This window comes from Hyperolius riggenbachi, chromosome 2 (genome assembly GCF_040937935.1).
Source record: "Hyperolius riggenbachi isolate aHypRig1 chromosome 2, aHypRig1.pri, whole genome shotgun sequence".
Taxonomy (NCBI): Eukaryota; Metazoa; Chordata; class Amphibia; order Anura; family Hyperoliidae; genus Hyperolius; species Hyperolius riggenbachi.
The window spans coordinates 343,048,775-343,070,193 of record NC_090647.1 but is presented as its reverse complement, the minus strand read 5'-3'; the positions used below and the strand labels follow the sequence as shown (position 1 = coordinate 343,070,193).

The 21,419-nt window shown below is 44.4% G+C and overlaps 1 protein-coding gene across 1 annotated transcript in view; it reads right to left on the bottom strand.

Annotated features, from left to right (window-relative positions):
- Positions 1-6,657: 6,657 nt before the first annotated feature.
- TFEB (transcription factor EB) overlaps positions 6,658-21,419 on the bottom strand; it is a 109,770-nt gene continuing 95,008 nt past the window's right edge. The window contains exon 9 of the mRNA XM_068269505.1: positions 6,658-14,455. Coding sequence (XP_068125606.1) covers positions 14,084-14,455 — 372 coding nt within the window. The 3' untranslated portion in view covers positions 6,658-14,083. The remainder of the gene's footprint in view (positions 14,456-21,419) is intronic.

Genomic DNA, 21,419 nt, shown 5'->3' with positions numbered 1-21,419 from the left:
AGCGTGATCCCAGGAGACAGAACAGAAGGATCCCCAGCACTAGCGCTAGGGCGATTGCGATCCAAACACACGGCAGACAGAACAGATGAGGTAGGCAGAAACAACCGCTGTTCCAACCTACACTCCAGACTCAATCAGAAGGATCCACAGCCGCTAACGCTAGGGCTTGTGCGATCCAAACACAAGACAGACGGAACAGGCAAAACAGATAATACAACCTGACTGGACTAGAAGGGGAGCCTAAAGCAACCCCCAGGAATTAACTATACTAGATAGCAATGGCTGACACTCCAGCAGTGTCCATCAGGAACAGACCATGGAAGGGAAATGTCCAGCAAAGCATTCTGGGAGCAGCATGCTTTTATAGTGCCAGTCATCAAAAGAAGGCAGGTAACGGATTTGCATGACTAATGTATGCAAATCCCTCAGCAACACAAGCTGCAAAACTGACAGAAAGTCTCTCTTAAAAAGACATGCAGAATGCAGACGTGAACAGTGGTCAAAACGCTGCCTGTCTGCACAGGCAGCTGAGCAGATTCTCACAGTACCCCCCCTTCTAGGGTCGAATTCCAGACGACTCTCAAAACTGATATCTCCAAACCATTCTAACAGAAGACTCATGAAGGTCGGGGCAGCCCGACAAGGTCCAATTCCAGAGTCAGTCCACCCGAAACCGACCTCATCGGAAACAGAAGCCACCGAAACATGCCCATCAGTACTACCAGTCTCAGTATAACACCCATCAGGACTGTGAACGCCAGAGAAGAAGCCATTGACATCCTCCAGAGAATACCCACCACCTTCCAAGGAGCGTCCGAAAATACCAAACCTGCCACAATACCTGTTCGAAGTGTCCCTTACAACACAAAAGCCACCGTTGATCTTATCCAGGGTACCAAGCAAAATCTCCCCCGGAATCTCCCAGAACCTTTTGAAGCTCCACAGAGATCCCAAGAGGGTAGAACAATCACCAGGCTCACATGGAGAATTACCAAGAACCCCCATGGAACCAATGACAATTCCGGATTCAGAATTACGAGGACACCCATCAAGATCAAGACTTTCAGGGACCACTTCTGGGCATGCAAGCAGGCAGGCCATATCAGAGCATGTCTCCACCGAGGAAGCATCTGAGTACGCTGGTAACCGAGGCACACTTGGGCTTTCTGGGTCACAGAGCACACTGGGGTACACCAGCACAGGAGAAACCTTAGGACATGTCGGGGAACTGCCAACTTCAGAGTCCGGCACGTCAAGACCAAAACTAGTACCGGGCAGAGAATCATCATGAGTGAAGGTCACAGGCACTGGACTTTCAAAAGAAGACTCGGATACAAATTCAGAAATTTCTGTGACAATAATATCATCATTGACTACACAGGCGTGAAGCTCCATCAGAGCTGAAAAGGTAGCCAGCAAGGCTGCAATGCCTACTGAAGAGGGCAACACCTCAGAAGGACTTGGGGGGCAGGAGACGTCTCCTACAAGTTCTGCACCCCTTGGGCGGAACTCGGCGATCTCCAGGAGGTCAGACAGTACCTCATGAACATCCTTTTTCAAGTTTCCTAAGAAGGATTCTGAACTATCCGTGTTACAGGGCAAAGCTTGAACTTTATTTTCTGAACCGGGCAGATGTCCTAGGGAAGGTTCCACCATAAACTGAGACTGAATTTCATCATCAGGACAGGAATACACAGAAATATCTAGTGAAACTAACTCTGGCCTTCTGAGTTTCGTTTCATTGCAGGAAAATTCCTCCATAGCAGTCAAACCAGACTGCAATTCCAAAATAGCAGAGAAACAGGTAACAATGGTTGCAATACCTAGACGAGCCTCTAGGGACACTGCAGGAGATTTTAAACAAGGTAATATTGACTCATCCAGATTACTGGGTGGAGAGTCAGTACTTACTTCAGAATCAGACTCGCAAATGTCAATGCGAGTGGACATAATGTCTTTATTCATGATACAGGGCAGGCTCAGAGACATCTTCTCTGGACAGAGCAAAGGTGCTTCAGTATCAGGTTCACAAAACCAAAGTGCTGTCTCATTCTTAGACTCGGCTAACGATGTCGAATCCGAGGAGACAGAACGCAAAATTTGCGAATCCACAATCGCTTTAGGTTGCGAAACCGAACACTCCAAAGACAGGGATTCTGAGGTCTCCAGGCTGGATTGCTGGATCTCAGAAACGCCAGCTGACAATGTACCTTTACAAACGTCACCTGAATGACGTACACGTAATTCATTCAGAATCATTTTCCACATACAAATCAGCGGACTCACAAAGTCAAATTCACACCCCTCTTTTTCTCTTAAGGCGGAAGCATAACTTATACATGCTCTCAAGACAGATTCACTTCTGGCAATGTAGTACTCACAAAACGACTCTGAATCGTTCTCCAATTCATACGACAACGCTTCGAGCTGTTTTTTCAGGAACGGGGGCTCCCATTCACACCTGACTAGGTCTGAGCATTCATACTGAACAATGTTAGGGGAAGTTGTGGCAACAACATGAGGAATCATATTAATTTTACTCTTGAAACTGCATAGTTTGGGAATTTTCCCCATAGCAAGATCATAGATGGAGGATCTTAAAGTAGTACTGAGAGAAGAAGATCTGTTTTTACATGACAAGGGATCCCACAAATCATTGACAAAACTGACACACTCACGCCGATCACAATCGGCAGGAACATCTGAGAAACAGGCATCAGATCGCACAGATTTAACCTCTAAACAAACGGGAGAAACTCCATCAGAATTCACGCAGGTGTCCACAGTCGAGGCACACCCATTCGTTTCAGGTCGCACAGTGTCCAAACTCACTTGCTTTACCCCAGAAAGACAGGAATAATCATGTGACAATGGTGTCTCTTTATTGGAAATAATTGGTTGGTGTGTGTGCAATTCGTCCAAAATCATAAATCACCAGATCCACATCACACTCATCACATTCATCAGAATCGATCAAAAGGTACATAGAGTCGAGAATCATTCAGGTCATCCGCGCTCTTTGCGATATAAAAATCGCAAAAGGCTTTCCAATCGAAATCAAACTCTTCCAACAAGGCCCCAATCTCCCATGAGGCAAATGGCGGTTCAAACAACCCAGTATCTAGGTAATCTCCATATGGGTTGGGGTCAGGAACGAGGACAGACTTTTTAACTGCTATAATGTAGTGTGCGATCCTACCTATAATAGGATCCACATATGCCTTTGCCTCAGGCAAGGACATCTGAAACAAATCGAAGGTTCCCTCTGCCCTGGGAATTTTGGTTGGGCTGGACATTCTGTAACGATTGCGGAATCGTCTCCGTGGTCAGCGCACCAGACGTGCGCTGACGCGGCGGATTTCCTCCACAAGCGTATTATTGAGGACACCCAGGCTAGGTGCTATGCACCTGCAGAGGGAAATTCCTGTCGGCAGGTGGAGCTGTGGAGTGCAGAGGAACAGCTCCTCTGCCCTACCACACCCGCCAGACAGGAATTGTACGAAGGGAAGAAACGCAATCGCAAGAGAAGCGGTTGAGAGTGAGCACAGAGACAGATTGTGTGTGTGTGCATAAAATTAGTCGCCAACCCGCGACTGTGCACACACCACAGCAGATAAGAAGCAGGAATGCGATCGCGAGAGGTGCGATCGCCAGACGTGACACAAGGTTACAGCAAGGCGGAGCACGAGAGTAGCAAAGGCACAGCAAATAATACAATAAGGAGATACGGAAAATAACAAATGCTAGCTAACCGCGAACACCGCACTCATTCGCAACAGTGCACGCGGTTATGCGCGGTCTCCACGTGATAAGCACAATAGAGACAAGCACGCCTAACTAACCATTAACAGACAAACATGAAACAGAGGACGCGAGCGCTTGCTTAACGGTTACCTCACCGAGCCTCCAGCAAGCGCAGCAGACAAGACAGACACACGAAAACAGGGACAAGCGACAGAAGGATCCCCAGCACTAGCGCTAGGGCGATTGCGATCCAAACACACGGCAGACAGAACAGATGAGGTAGGCAGAAACAACCGCTGTTCCAACCTACACTCCAGACTCAATCAGAAGGATCCACAGCCGCTAACGCTAGGGCTTGTGCGATCCAAACACAAGACAGACGGAACAGGCAAAACAGATAATACAACCTGACTGGACTAGAAGGGGAGCCTAAAGCAACCCCCAGGAATTAACTATACTAGATAGCAATGGCTGACACTCCAGCAGTGTCCATCAGGAACAGACCATGGAAGGGAAATGTCCAGCAAAGCATTCTGGGAGCAGCATGCTTTTATAGTGCCAGTCATCAAAAGAAGGCAGGTAACGGATTTGCATGACTAATGTATGCAAATCCCTCAGCAACACAAGCTGCAAAACTGACAGAAAGTCTCTCTTAAAAAGACATGCAGAATGCAGACGTGAACAGTGGTCAAAACGCTGCCTGTCTGCACAGGCAGCTGAGCAGATTCTCACACTTACCTGTGGATCGGTGGCGGGTTGGGCAGGGTAATACACAAGTCGTTATAAAGGAGTATAAACATGAAATTAGAAGCGCCATTGTCAACCATTTCAAGAGTATTGAATAGCCGCTCTGGATATCATGATAAATGGAGGGGGGGAAGGTGCAGCTTGCCTGCACAAAGTAAGCCTACCAAAGCAGTTTTTACTTGCTAAATATTATGCATTAGTGTAGGAAAGTGTTGGGAGTGGCAGAGCACTCGGCACTTCTATTAAAAGGCATTTTCTTCAATAAAGTACAATGTTATGTAGGAGAGACTGCCATAACTGGGCATACTTTGTGGTGAAAAAGAATCCTTGCAGCGAGCATGCTGGCAGGGTATAGAGCAGTCATTCTCAACCAGGGTTGCTTGAGGACTTTGCAGGCGATCCCTGGCATCTTTGCCCTTCGAGGCGAGCTGCCTCAACTGGCAGGTTGAGAAAGTTTCAAAATGATGTCCCTAGCTTCTCAATGTCCTCTCCACTCATTTTCTACCCATACTGAATTCTAGCTTCCCTACTTGTTCATCACTGGCGCAAAGGCCTTGACACCATGACACCTTAAATGTGGCACGTGGGATGCCAAAACTAAGCCTGTGTGTGCAGCAGATGAAAAGGAAAGATAAAACACTAACACCAGGCAACTATAATGGGGTGTGCAATAATAGAGGGCATGAAATGGGTGCTGGTAAAGGAGAAACAAGGTATGGAATAGGCCTGAAAGATAAATCGAATTTAAATCGAAATGGCGATCACTAAGATCACAATTTCGGAATCGTCAAAGCGGCAATTATCGCGATCACGTCATTTCCACATGGGGGAAGTTTGAAGAAGTGTGCTTGGCAAAACTCCAGGTTCCTGTATGTCACATGACATACAGGAAGTATTCCGTGCATTAGAAGCTATTTCCAGAACTGATGCAGCTTGGGGGACAGAGGAGCCACAGAGAGAAAGAGCGGGCACGGAGACACAAAGGGGGCAAGAGAAAGACCCAGAGGAGGCAAAGGGGGCACAACGAGAGACAGAGGAGGGAACAAACAGGCAAAGAGGGGGAACAAAGCTTGATTTGAAGGAAATCGTGAATCGAATTCGCAATTTCAGACAGAAATCGCTCAATTCAATTTTTTCCTAAAATCGTTCAGGCCTAGTATGGAGACTATTATAATAGTAAAAAGTGTTTAGCCTCACCCACTTTTTACAACCTAGTCTACTATAAAATAAATACCCTCTCCCTTTGTTATTGTAGGTGTTCCCTGAGATTCAAAAATTATTTCAAGGGTTCCCCCAGGTTAAAAAGATTGAAAAAGGCAGATACAGAGAGCTCCATGTTTGTTACTAAACCATATAAAGATATAGCCATAATCCTCTGTCTCAGAATGTAATAAGACAATAATGTTGGGTGCTGTATTATCATTATTTGTAAAGCACTTCAAAAAAATATCTGTGCTTTATAGAGCCTGGCATCAGGTAACTATGTTGCTCTGAGAAGCTCACAATCTAATCCAATGTGACATTTGTACTAACAGTAGTTTCTTGAAGGTTTGGCATTGAGAAGTGTGTCCTGCCTCCATCAGACACAATGACCACGTATAAAGCGTAATATTTTGTAAAGAATTGGAAGGCAATCCAGTCATTTCTGGATCTAGAAATTACTTTACATGCAAATAAAATTATCACTCATATACTTTGTCTGAGTTTGCTCTAATTTTTCCTTCCCCTGGCGGAGGATCTCTACTCTATATTTGTTTCGTCATAATTTTACATAACATACGCAATACATATTTCTATATTAGATATACAGAATATACCAAGCTACTGTTAATTAACAACTGTGCTGATTTGTTTTTCTGTTATTCTTTAACATTTACCAAAGCTTTATTGTGTTTATGGATAATGTAACGACGTTAACTTATTTACCTGCTTCAATAAAGTTTGGTTGGAAAAGTAAAAAAAATATCACATACTGTACTTAAACCTTTTTTGTGGTTTCTACAAATCCACTAACCTGGAGACGTTAATCTTACTGAAAACATACAGGTGTTTACAATACTATTACATTAGTATTGACTACAATATTATTCTATGTCGATTCCTTCTCGAGACTACTACCTGGTTAGCAGAATGCCTATCACAACATCACCTTATGGTAAGTCTGGCTTCTTAAAATGAAACAGAGACCAACTTTATTTTAAATCAAACCACAGTGGCTTTCAGCAGTATTTATTTTATATAAGCAGCACCCCCTTGTGGCTCTTTGCAGGAAATGAACGGCAGTAGCAAAACAGACAATACATTTTGCATAGTGTATAGGTGTACAGTAAAGAAGCAAAATCCAGTTAATTAAAAACATCTGAATCAAAATAAACGTAACTTGACAGTCTTGGACACCTGAGAAGTGTGTGGAAAACTACTTCCCATTCAGGGAATGAGGGTGCTCCACTGGACAAGGTCTATTCCATAACACATGCTAAAGAGTTTGGCTTTAAAGAGGCACTGTAGTAGTGACATATAGTAGAATGCAGTGACTTATTCAAGATACCTACTTTCAATTTTCCTGGTTTCAGCATCACAAACATGTCTTATATCTAATTATTATTGTATATTTGGCTGTAGCCGCCCAGTGATGCTTAGCTATGTGGAATTCTCTTCCCAGAGCATTGGGCATTCTTTTCACTTGCTTTGGAATTCTCCGAAACAAACATTCCGCAGAGCTGCACCTGACAGGACTAAAGATGTCACCCCCTGTGATAAATTTCAGAATGTAAAATCGGGAGAGGAAAGATTTTACAATGGGCAAACACTGAGTGAATAGTTAATAAATTAATATTGAATAAATATAAGCCATTTGAATCATTACGTTATCACTATAGTTCTTTTTTAAAACCCAGGACAAGGCTTTTGGCAGAAGCCAAGTGTAAGCATAACACTAAAAATGGTTCAGACAGACCTACAGCTGTGACCAGAGATAATTAGTGGAACTGGGAATACATTTTCTGAATTGTACTGTACTTTGCCCTTCTATGAAGGTTTGCTAGAAAAATGTCATTCAAAAAAGCACCCAGCAAACTAAACTGAGCAATGGCTTTCTGGAGTAAGAGCTGCATAAGTAACTGCAGTCATAATATAACACAGACTAACACTGTAGAAAGGGATACACCCATAATTCCCTACAGCATACATAAGTGGTTCAGTGCTTGCCCCACTGAAAGCATTTGTGCAGGAAAATCTTTGGCATTTTGGCTGCTGGACGCTCAAAATTACCTAACAATCTAAGGCATCATATTAATGAGGACTTGGTTCATGTGGTGAACAATCCAGAGGAAAAAAAAAAACGGTCTCCTATTTTTAGCAGTTATCTCCTTTAGTCATATGTAATAAACTAGTTATATTAAAAAGTGGTTCAAACAGTGGCAAATGGAACAAAGTTAAAAAGTCCATTATCACTACCTTCATCTGGACTCACAGACAAAAGAAGTCCATGCTCTGGCATATGTACACATTGTGTATACAAAATACTATGGGGACATCCAAGGTACCCATAATCAGGGCTGCCAACCCATCCCTTTTTAAAGGGGAACCTTCAGCCAACATCATATGCTAGGCATATATACAGTAAAAGTTTTAGGTAGTTGTTAAAAACACTGTAAAGCCAGAATGCCTTCACAAATATAAATTGTAATATGTGATGTTGTCAAAGTAGCTACCAGAAGAAAAATTTAATTCAAATCGATATTTGGTGAGGCTGCCTTTTTCCTTCAAAACCGCATCAATTCTTAGGGCCCGTTTCCACTAGTGCGTCGTGATTTTGACGGGAAAATCGCGGCAAAGACTCCTCACGCGTTTGCATTGCCGTTTCTATGCGGATTTTCACACGGAATCACTTGCGGTTTGCACGACGCGTTTTAACCATGTCAATGCCGGCAAGCATCGACATGGATTTTCAAGTGGAAACGCACGCAGAAACGCCGGGAAAACCACAAGACAAAAACGCTTGCGGTTTTCCTATTAAATTACATTACCGACAAATCGCGTGTAAGTGTGCAGCGTGCGAATTCCGATGGGTCTGCTGTGCAGATTTTTTTCTGCACAGCAAACCGCACAGAATCCCGCACAAGTGGAAACAGGCCAATTCACATTGTGTTGTCTATGCGAATCTGCATGCAGGAAACGCATGCAGATTCTCTCTAGTGGAAACGGGCCCTTACACTTGCATGTCAATTTTCTAGGATTATAGTTAGGTGTATAGTTCATTATACCAAACAGGTGCGAATGATCATCTTCATATGTAGGTTGAAAGAGTTTGTTAAACAAAAACAGCTGTGTAGGAGGCTCAAAACTGGGTGAGTAGCAGCTAAACTCTGCTACCAAGATGAGGTTGTGGAAGATAGTTTTAGGTCACAGGACATACATAGTGGCAAGTCTGAGCAAAGGGACAATACAAAAGGGTTTCAATTCACTAATGCTGGGAATACACCATGCGCTTTTTCAGCAGATAGATGGTTCGATAGATAATTTCCGACATGTCCGATCTTATTTTCGATAGTTTTTCTGATCGATTTCTCATAGAAGTGAATGGAAATAGATGAGAAAAGATACGAGAATTGAGCGTAAAAAAAGAATCTAAAATTGATCGGACGGAAAATTGACCGGAAAAAACGAATTGTGTATTCCCAGCATAAGGCCCCATTCTCTTAGAGATCAGTTGCATTGAAGAATAGTTCTGCATGTCAACTCACTGCCCATACAATTCTATGGGTCTGTTCACATCTCTGCATTGTAACTGATCATGTTATTTATTCTAACTCCTCTCCATTGCACTTCACACAAATTATAATGCATGCGTTATGCAATGGACCACTGTGAACCTAGCCTAAGACCTGCTCGGTTAAAGTTTCATGTGCAATCGTTTAACACGTGGCGAAAAAAAATATATACTTTTACTGAGTAGTCACTAAGATTTTCGTGCAAACTGTAATAGTTTGTATACAGCTTTTTAGATAAGCCACCAGTTTACAAAGGGATTTTTTTTCCTCATGCGGTATTTCATGGGGTTTTTTAAGGCTTCATGCAGTATTTCATGAGGTATTTGATAGGTTGTTACAGTTCATGAAAAATGAAAGCCAAATGCGCTACAGATTACTTTTTTTTAAATTAGGCTGACAAGTAAAGTGCAAACTACATAAAAATGTACATAAAATTTGTATCAGCTCAAAACCATTGGTATCTTACTAACCATTTATAATTACAACACAATAATATTGTGGATTTTTGTAATATAACACGAGAAATTAGTTTTCACCTGTTCTGTTTCCTACCTTCCATATGGCTATGTCTTTATCTTACTGACAGTTCCAGGCTGGAGGAAAAATACAGAACATCTCACCTGTTCTACCATATGTGTTCTACTTTGTGAATTGACATTTATTAAGTATTTACCTAACAAGTCCATAATTTACCTCACTAGCCAGAAAATGTACTTTTCCATGTGTTAAAAGCCTTTGTGAATGGACATTTCACTAAATGTTTGAAAAAAAAAAGTTTTTTGCTTTGCTGCATGCGGTAATGCTTTGTGAATTGAGGCCAAGTTGGTTATGACATCAGAAAAATGTTCAAGAACAATCTGGGTTTCAAGATGTGGTTTTCAAACTTCTCTGAAGGTATACAAAGCAAATCAGTAATGCTGAAAACACAGTGGTCAACCAAGAAAAGTAAGTGTGAAAGATGAAAGACATTGGCCCTTATTCAATTCATTATTCCTTCTAAAAGAAAATATTTCATCTTCTGTTCAGGTTTACTCTTCTATATTAGAAGATGTCTGGCAAAGCCATCAGCTCAGAAGTTACAGAAGCCTGCGAGTCCTGGGTACATACTGTATATTTACTGTCAGGAGCAGTCTGGCCAGAAGAGGGCTTCATCATAGACATACCTCCAACCTAGAAACATGAGGAGTTGAATAATTTATGCTTAAACACATAAGGACTGGGGGTGCAGCAGGTATCCTGGATTGAGGAGTCAAATTTTAAAATATTTGGCTGTAGCAGAAAGTAGGGTTTGTGTCAGAGGTGTGGAAATAGGTAAAATAAAGTGTGTCTGCAGGAAATAATAAAAACAATCGGTGGCATCTGTTCAGCCCCAGCTTTATTCTGCAACTATATAATGACCCTCGACATACAGCCAATGTCAACAAGAACTATCTTCAGTGTCAAAGGCAGCCATACATCTAGCGATGTATGGGCAGATTCAACCAAGAGATAAATCTCTCTTATTGAATGTGATAACAGAGTGATCTGTCAGCTGCCCATACACCACAGGCCGATTCCCAATCAATTTCAGCATGAAATCTCTTGGGAATTGGCCTTGTGCGCTGCATATGTCCGCATCACCACCCGGACACTGTCCCCTCTAATGATAATTGTCCCCCCGGTGCAATGTATACATTACCTTTCATTACCTTTTCCACCTTTATGCCGTCTACGCAGGCTCAGGGCGCACTCTGCTCATCATACATGCACGCCACAGTAACCTTGCCTAGTAACCTGACCGCGTGTATGACGTCTGATGTTATACACTTGCCCCTTACTAGGAAACCACGTGGGGCATGCGAGTATGCACAGCGGAATGTGCCCATAGCCTGCGGGGACAAGCAGAGGCAGCAGAAAGGTAATGTATACATTGCACCTTGGCACCGGGGGCTTTGTCATGTTAGTCGATCGTCGCGACATTGCACGCCTTTCCCACCATGCACCTGATTAAGCAAGTCGGTCCAACATCTTTCAGCATGCGCAAACGACTTTGTGACCAATTTTGGGGCCGAAATTGGTTGCATTGTCGGTCAGGCATGTACTTGGCAGCACCGATTTTCAGCCAACTCGATGATAATTGAATCGGATAGTCGAGCAGCCGCCTGATGTATGGCCACCTTAACCACTTAAAGACCACTCCGCGCCAATTGGCGGGGCAGGGATTGCAGGAGATCGCGCGCATCTCCGCTTGGATGATGGAGCTCCGCTCCGCCTCCAGTCTCCCAGCGGCGAACGCCGCTGGGAGACTGTTAGACGGCGAACCTGTCGTCTTTTTTCTTAGTACAGGGCTGCGATCTAAGGCAGGGCTGTACTGGGGACAGCTGTGTGACACGGCTGTCCCTCTAGTAGGATTGGGGGTGATCCGCTGTCATAGGCAATCACAGTAATTGGCTGATGGGGGAGGGGGGGAATGTAAAATAAATAAAAAAAAAAAAAGGCAATTTCATTTTCAAAATAATAACATAAATATTGATAAAAAAAATAAACAATGGTGGAGCAATTCAGACCCCATCAACAGAAAGCTCTGTTGGTGGGGAGAAAAGGGACCACTTGTGTGCTAAGTTGTGTGGCCCTGCAGCGAGGCTTTAAAGCTGCAGTAGCCAATTTATTGAAAAATGGCCTGGTCTTTAGGGGGGTTTAACATTGCGGTCCTCAAGTGCTTAGGAAAGGGGTCCTGGAAGTATGTCCCACTCAGAGCCCTGATCTTAGGTTGAATGAAGAGAGAAAAGGTTTTGTGGCAGCCTACATCCACAGACCTATGGTTAGTTCTCCAAGATGTCTGGAACATCCAACCATGTTCTTTCAAAAATTATTTGCAAGTGTAACTATAAGAACTGATGCTGTTTAGAGGGCAAAGGATGGGTACACCAAATATCGAATAGATTAAGATTGCTCGACTGTTCAATTACTTTGCATTGTTTAAGGCCACCTGTAATTAAAAAAAAAAAAAGTGAGACACTTAACCACATATAAGGAAAACTCAGGATGGTCCAGAGTCCACTGCTACTGTGCAGGATACCTCCGAACGTATCTCAACAAGAGCTTGTAGGATATGTTCTCATGGCCGTGCTTCCCCTCCATGTATGAACCCCACCCGAGTAGCATTCCCGAGTATAGCCATGCATGCAATAATCATTGCTGAGTGACCTTGGCTTACTGTACAGGCATGACCATACTGACACATGAGAAGTACAGTCGCACTCATACATGGAGGGGACCACGAATTAGCAGAGGGATCCTGCCCAGCGGTGGTGAGATCCCGGAGGACCTAGAAGGCCTGTGGACCATCCAGAGGCTTACCTTTACGTGGGCAAGTATGAAGCTTATTCACAGGTTTGTTTTAATTGATAAAAAAAATAAATACTTCTATTTGTGTAAACATTCTTATTTTACAGCATTTTTCACACCTGCTTAAAATTTTGGCACCATTTTAGATCATTCTTATTCCAGAGCAGGTCTTTTAAAGGATTTCAGCGTTGAAACTGCTAGATTCAGAGCTCCTGACTATTATGTAACCTGATAGTAGAATAGTCATGTTGCGTAGACCTCAATGGGTTTCTGTGGATTTCACAATAATAATGTTTTCATGCCACATAGCAACTGGGAGTGTAACAAGTGCAGAAGGCACTAATCTGCAATAGAGTATGATCTACATACACTTACTTACATCTATCACATACTACTGAATGCAGGGCTGTGGAGTTGGAGTTGGTTAATCTTGTACCCACTCCATAGGCCTGCACGGGTTTTGAAGTCAGATGATTTTTTTCCCCATAAACGGAGGAGTCGGAGTTGGATAATTTTTGTACCAACTCCACAGCCCTGACTGGATGGGATAATTCTTTAATGACAAATGTGAATTACACTGGTTATATAGCTGATCACATCCAGGTAAGACACTGGCAGGGTCTAATAAAACATAGAAACTGTATGGCTAAAATATATCAGTAACTGAAGTGATGAGTTGGCAAACCTGGCCATTTCCCTGTAACATCAACAATTACAAGCCACAGCTTGAGATAAGTTAAACAGGTTTGCCCAACTCCAGTGGTCAGAATTGTGCTGCTCTGCGCAACCCACATCTACAACTACATAGCATTGAAGAGTATGTGATAGCTAGGAAGAAAGGCTGGGGCGGAATTGTTGCTTAACATCCAACTGCTGGCTTGTCTGTGAGCACCTTTCTAGATCTAAGATGGCAGATAGTGTGGGCTCTCCAATAAAAATTACATTTTAACATATATTAAACACATATTTAAACATTTCAATAAAATGTCATCAACACAAATGTAACTCTCTTCAATTAAAAAAAAAAAAAAGATAAAGAAAAATTGCATCCTTATGGTGAGTGCCATGTCCATATGCACAGGAACGCTTATGTGAAGGCACTTCAGATTCTTGCAAATGTCTCATGTGCCAGAGGGAACCGGCGTTGTAAGAGCTAAGGCAACTATACGTGGCTATCCACCACACACAGATTTAGGCAACTGATGCTGGTGGGTTCAGAGCTCATAATCCCATATGCAGACAGTGTGATAACATTGCTCTGAACTTCACTTTAAAGGATCTTTCTATGCCAGAATTTATTTACGTTTACCTGTAGGCACTACTGTTTAAATATACTCCTGTATACTCTCAAGTGCATATATGTTTGTAGTCCTACACGATGCTAACAAACTCTCCCATAAATAAGGTAGTTTGATTCCAGGCTTCTGGTTTGCAGTGAGGCTACTATCAGGCACTGTACTCGATAAATATCTCAGTTTCTATAGTACGTGTTGTCACAGGCCATCCACTTCATCAATGCTGAAGCTGCTCCTTCTGCTGCTAGCTTTAGAGGTGCCAGGGGAGAGGGTAGACATAAGAGGATCACATGTCATCATGGGATCAGAACCTAGCATGGTGTCTTCCAACAACATGAGGTCTAACTCTGACTTCGAAATAGCAGGGAACGAGGTGTCTGCACAGGCATTATGCTGGTATCCAATTTCAACAGAAAAGTCCACTGGTTGTTGGTATGGAGCCTGCTGTTGCACTGGGAGTTGTTGCTGAACACTAAGCATAACATCTTGCTCATGCTCAGGTGGCTTCCCGCCATGTGGGGAAGTTGATGGGATACCATGTGCTTGTGCCTGTGCCTGCAATTCCAGTTCCTAAAAAACAGAGATGATGGTATTAGCTTGAGACCATGAGAATTCATGTCTGCCAAAAGAAATAGAAAGTACACCCTCTTTTAAATCTAAGATTTTATGTATCATTATTTATATTTTATTTATGTACAGAATAGAAAATCATTTAGTCTTCAGCAGGTTTTACATTTATTTTAATTTGACCTCAGGTATAAAACACACAACAGATTCCACTGTGCCATTATCTATTTAAAGTCGAACGGACCTCAGAACTTCCTTTCTGCTGTAAAAGATTAGCCACAACATGATAACCTGTCACGATTGCTCGTGCTTACCTCGCCTTGTTCCTGCACTGGTGCTCATGCAATGGCGGCAGAGTGTAACGATCCCCCGTTTCACTCCAACCACCGGGTCCCACGCAGCTCCTTCGTTTCTCCGTCCCGCATGGCGGACGCACGCTAGCCCAACTTCCTCCTTGGAGCTGGAATCTCTCTCTCTCTCGCTCTGTAGCTAGGCACACGTGCGCTAGGTCCCTTTATTGTGCAGTGGTACTGCACCTGACACTAATTGAGAGGCTGGCTATATAAGTCCAGCACTCTCACTGTTTAGTTGCTGTTGCATCCGTGGTCACAGCCACGGTGTTCCGCCACCGTTCCCCCTCCAAGTCGTCCCCCTTTTGGTTATACCCTTTCCCTACCAGGGTCTTCCCTTCCAAGTCGTCCCCTTTGGCTATCCCTGTTGCTACTCCTGGCTGTCTGCCTCATTTAATCTGCCTGTCAGTCACCTGTTTGCCTGATTTAGCCTGCCTGCTAATCAGCCTGCAGCCTAACCAGGGTCCCTGCACTCCCTGTCAGACTCCGGTCTGCCATCAATCCAGCCCTGTCAGTCTCCCTGCCTCGCTCCCCAGTCATCTGCAGCTTCACTGGGTTTCCCTCTTCCTGTCCGTTTCCTCTGGGAGCTCTCCCAGTCACCTGCAGCTACCCAGGGTTTCCTTCAGCCTGCCAGTTCCCTCCAGGAGCTCTACAGTCACCTGCAGCTTCCTGGGTATTCCTCCAGCCTTTGCATTCCCTCCTGGGTTCCTATCCTATCAGCTTCCTTCCCAGGGACTACCTCTGACTGTCAGTATCTCCGGGACTTACCCTGTCAGTCAGTACCCCTCCTGTGATCTTAGCTGTCAGCTCCTTACCCAGGATTCCCTCTACCTGTCGGTTGCCTCCTGGGAACCATACAGCCAGCTCCCTTCCTGGGTTTTTCCCTGCCAGCCACTTCCTTCCTGGGATCCCTAAGGTTAGGCCTATCTGTCCTGCTAGTCTGTCCTTGCCCAATGGTCCACTCTGACAGTCTCCCGTCAGGTACCCTCTGTTCTTTCAGTCACTGGTGCAGTAGTCCTAGGGGTCGTGACCTGCGAGCACCAGGCAGCAAAGTAGTCCGCCACCCACTAGGGGTGACGGCCCATCATCACTTGCAGGGTGCACTGGTGAAGCCCCATGCTCGTTTAGACTCCACGCCCCGGGGCAACTCGTCCCTGGATACCAGTGACGAGATCAACAGAACCCCGACATAACCTTTATGCCTAATACACACAATAAGATTTATTATCGATTATTTCCAACATGTCCGATCTGATTTCCAATTGATTTTCCATTCACTTCTATGGATAATCGATCGGAAATCAGATCGGACATGTTGGAAATAATCGATAATAAATCTTATTGTGTGTATTAGGCATAAAGGTTATGTCGGGGTTCTGTTGAAAAAGTAAATCTGCCAGAAAATCTCATAGTGTGTACCTCGCGTTAAGGAAAAAATAAAACCTAAAAATTTAATATCTTGAAAACTGTTTTTTTTGTTTTTGTTTTTTTTTTTAACAAAAAAGCAAACACCTTTCCAAACAAGCCATACTTGTAAAGTCTTTTTCTAATTGTATGGCTATAAACATGTTAACTAAGGTCTATAAAGTCTAATTTAGCTTTTGCAATTTTTGAAATCTCTTGGCTGACCTTGGAGTACATTTCTTGAGGAGACCACTCATGGGAAGATTTGTTCAATGATTTAAACTTGAGAACAATCATTTTTGCTGTAGAATGACGGACTTCAAATTGTCAAAAAATAGCCTTATAAACCTTCACAGATTGATGGGCATTTACAATAGTTGCTCAAATATCACTGAGGTCTTTCCTCCTTAGCAGGGTTGCAACACATACCTGAACGCTCCAGAAATGCAAACTGCCACTTTATAGAGGTGGTCACACTTGCTGTTGATTAAAGCGGATCCGAGATGAAAAACTAAACTATAAGTATCTTGTCTATATATCTTATCTAAAGTTTAGACAGAAAATCTAGCTGCAAACAGCTTTAATAGAATATGATTCTTTCTTCCTCTGATACAATGACAGCAGCCATGTGGTTTGTAAACATTACACAGAGGCAAGCTTATCTGCATCTTGAGCAAAAAAAGTGTGAAGACGTGAGGGAGAAGAGCTCCCGGCCACACGCAGCTTTTTTATAGCCTTAACTGCAGATAAACTACTTCTTTCCTACCCGGAATGGTATGGCAAGTTGTTCCAGAGGTAGAGCATCCCGCAGCAAGACCCCTAGACGTGCAAGAGAGACCTTAGACCGATACTTCTCTCCTCGAGCTACCCGCAGCAAGACGTCCAAGATGGCCGACACTCCGGCCTCAGGCTCTTCCCCAGCAAGCTCCCCAGGCTCAACGGGGAAAGCAAGAGCAATGGAAGAATTGTGGGCCTATCTGAGAGAGATGCCTACGAAAGCTGACATGCAGCAACAGACGGAACAGATTGTTAGCTCTACTAAGGAAGAGATCGCTACCCTGAGGGCAGACATAACAGCTGTAACACAGCGGGTGAGCGGCCTTGAGACTGATGTGGCGTCGCTCAAAACTGAAATTGCAGCACTCAAGGAGAGCAAAGAAAAGTCGGAGCTCCGACAGAGTCAGATGCGCTTCCAAGTGGAGGATCTCCAAAATAGAAATCGGAGGAATAATGTGAGAGTGCGTGGCCTCCCTGAAGCTACCAGGGCGGATGACCTCCCAGGTACTTTACAGGCGATCTTCAATGGCCTACTAAACAGGCCGGAGGGTACTACAGTAAAAATGGATAGAGCTCACCGCGCGCTACGTGCAACACCTAAAGGATCGGAACCCCCGCGGGATGTCATCTGTAGAATACAGGATTTTCCCCTTAAAGAAGCTATCATGAAGGCAGCCAGAGCAGCGGGGTCATACGATTTCGATGGCGCCACTATAACCTTTTATCAAGATTTAGCGCCCTCGACATTGGCACAGAGGAGAGCCCTGAAACCTCTTCTACTCGCATTACAGGAGGCTGGAGCGGAGTATAGGTGGGGTTTTCCATTTCACCTATATGCAATATTGAACTCTAAATCAGCGATCCTCAGACACCCAAGAGATCTACCTGACTTCTTCAAAACTCTAGGCATTGCGGAAACCGCGGTGCCTGAATGGGACCCAGACTCTGTGGAATTTGCCCGTCCTCAGCGCGAACGAAGGCAGAGAAGCTCTACTGCAAGGAACACCTGAGGGAAGTATTTCTTAACATCTTATCACTTCTTTATGTTGATTTTTGGTCGGCTCGGAGATGACTCTGAGAGTTGCCCCCCTCCCTTTCCAGGCCCCGTTTGTCTCCCCCCTACCCCCCTCTGCCCTGTGTGACCCAGCCGAGCTGATGGGGTACCTTGGTCCTCGGACTGAAGTACTATGAGCTGGGATGCGCTACTGTCTATAATCCTCGGTCTAGTGCCTTATTTCCCCTTTGCTTTTGGATTAATGACTTCATGGAGCTTCTAGACCCGTCTCATACCTTCTATACGAACTTGCTTATAGCTTACCAGGACTGTGAGTCCCTACACCATTGCGCTGGGATTTATGTTTCCGCATGCAAACAACCTGAACTGTATGAATATATAGGTCCCTTCAGAGTGGAGAATCTTTGGGGAATGAGCTCTGATATGCGTTGGACTGGTTGGGGGGGGGGGGGGGGGGGGGAGGATGAGGGGTTATGCTTTATTGGTTGGAGGATCTGGGGGGCCATGTGCGCCGGGAATGTTAGACGTAAAATGCTGTTTATATATGTTTGCTTCTCCTCTATGTGCAGTTTTCCAACATATAGTAGTTACGAAGCTAATGGGCTGGAAACCAGAGAAAGATTTGGTTATCATGTTAAGATAGTTTATGCGACATGAGCCGGGGGCTCTAGGAGACCACGGTTACATGCTCTGGCTCTTTTTCCTCTCCCTACTGGGCCAGAACGATGATTCAATCCTCCTCTCTTCGAATCTGAATGAGAGGACTGGCCTAACTGGAGTGGTGTGTCTCGAGGGACTTTGTCCTCAGGGATTACACCAATGGAGATACCTTTTTTGTTTCTGTTTTGTATTTTATGTTGTTCTTTTTCTACTCCTTTTTCTATTTCTCCTTTCTTTTCTTTTTTCTACGGGGACTGACGTGGGATTCTGGGCTGGGGGAATAGGCCTGATTGGCTTATCACCTAAGATTGATGGCATCACTTAATATTAGGACACTCAACATCAGGGGGCTGAACAAACCGGAAAAGAGGTCTTCACTGTTGACTGAGATGAAAAGATCTAATGTACATGTAGTTTTTCTGCAGGAGACCCACCTTAAAAGGTACAGACCATCCCAGACTGAGTAACAAACACTTCCCTTTAGCTTACTATAGTAATGCTTCGGATTCAAAAACAAAGGGGGTCGCTATTTTGTTTTCCAAGGGGGTGCATAGGACACAAATCTAGCATAGCTCGGACACTGATGGACGGTATATCATGGTGAAGGGCGTGATTAACAACCAGATGTTTACCTTTGGTTCTTATTATGCACCTAACCTGGGTCAGCACACCTTCTTGGAAAAATTCCTAAACGAATTGGATGTTTTTGCTGAGGGGTCTCTGATTCTGGGAGGGGACATGAACGTGGCACTGGAACCACCCCTTGACACTTCCCTGGGCAGATCTGCCTTTCCACATAGACTTCTTATGAAATGCAAGTTCGCACTACGGAATAGGCGATTGGTTGATATTTGGCGGTTGCGAGATCCGACGGGCAGAGAGTACACATACTATTCTGCTGTGCATGGGAATTACTCCCTCATTGATCATATTCTCATTTCACACAATTTGATTCCACGTACTTCAAAAGCGGATATCATTCCGGGAGCATTGTCAGACCACTCGGCTGTCTCGATATCCCTTGCGGTGCTTGAGAGTAGACGTGGCCCTTTTACATGGCGATTAAACACCTCTTTGCTAAAAGATAAGGTGGTGGAGGGGAGAGTAAAAAGGGCCCTGGAGAATTACTTTGAGGCCAACAGGGTGGAAGGGGTATCCCCGATGTCGATATGGGCTGCACATAAGTGTGTTATTAGAGGGGTTCTGATTAAAGAGGGCAGTAGAATCAAAAGGGAAAGAAATGAAGCTATTGACAACTGGCTTAGGGAAATCAACAGACTACAACTATTGCACACGGGCACGCTGCTGGACTCAGATCTCTCGGCGCTGACTGCAGAACGTGAGAAGCTTAAAGCTCTCCTATTTTTCAAAGCTCGATATGCTGCGTCCAGATGCCAGCGGCATTACTACGAATTTGGCAATAAGTGTGGACGCTTATTAGCGCGGGCGCTCCGTATCCAGCAGGCGGCTAATTACATTCCACACATTAACGATGCCAGTTTCAAGAAACACTACAAATCCCAATCTATAGCGCGTATATTTAAAGGGTATTATGAGAAGCTATACAATGTGCATGCTCATTCCCGTGGCCATGGGGACCCTTCCTTGCCACAGCGTATACGGGAGTATATCCGGAGATCGGGAATGCCCTCCATACCAGAATCAGAGCTGGAGGAATTGGGGGAGCCCATATCGTCCGCAGAATTACAGCTGGCCTTCTCGCAGATGCCTTCAGGCAAGGCTCCGGGCCCTGATGGCTTTGCCCTTGACTACTACAAATTATACTTACCTACACTTCAGGCTCCTTTACTTACAGCCCTTAACTCCCTTACGGATCAGGATGACCCTACGATTTTCCCGGATGATATGCTGTCTTCTCATATCTCTGTGATTCATAAATCCGGTAAGGACCCCTCCTCTTGCACAAATTATAGGCCCATCTCGTTGCTTAATATTGATCTTAAGGCCTATGCTAAAGTACTAGCGAATCGCTTGTCCCCGTTCATATCACAATTAGTCCACTATGATCAGGTGGGTTTTATCCCAACAAGAGAAGCCAGGGATAATACCCTGAGGGCACTGCTGGCAATTCACTGGGCACGATCGAGGGCCTCACCGATGATGCTACTATCCACCGACGCGGAGAAGGCCTTCGATCGTGTCCGGTGGGAGTTTATAGAGGGTACGTTGCGCCATATAAAGCTCCCGCAGCGGTTGCTGACGTATATTATGGCGTTATATAGGTCCCCAACTGCTAGAATTAAAATTAACGGAGAGCTCTCTGAACCTTTGCACATATATAATGGCACCCGTCAGGGGTGCCCTTTATCGCCTTTTATTTTTGCCCTCTCTCTAGAGCCACTTCTGTGCACCATACGAGCCAACCCTGATATAATGGGGCTACAACTTCCTACCTCACAGCATAAGGTTGCAGCTTACGCTGACGACCTTCTTTTCTTTATAACCAATCCCCATATTACAGTCCCTAACCTCATGCAAGAATTTTTGTCATATGGCAGCCTGGCGGGCCTTAAGATTAATTACGATAAATCTGAAGCAATGAGTGTGGGCCTAAGTGCGCCTCAACAGTCCCAACTGGCAAATAACTTTGCCTTTAAATGGGCCTCTAAGGCCATCACGTACCTAGGCACTAAAATCCCAAGTAACCCTTCGGAGCTCTTTCCCCTTAATTATGCTCCTTTACTAGCCAAGATTAAGACGGACCTCAAGAGATGGGATGTAGAAAAATTCACTTGGTTTG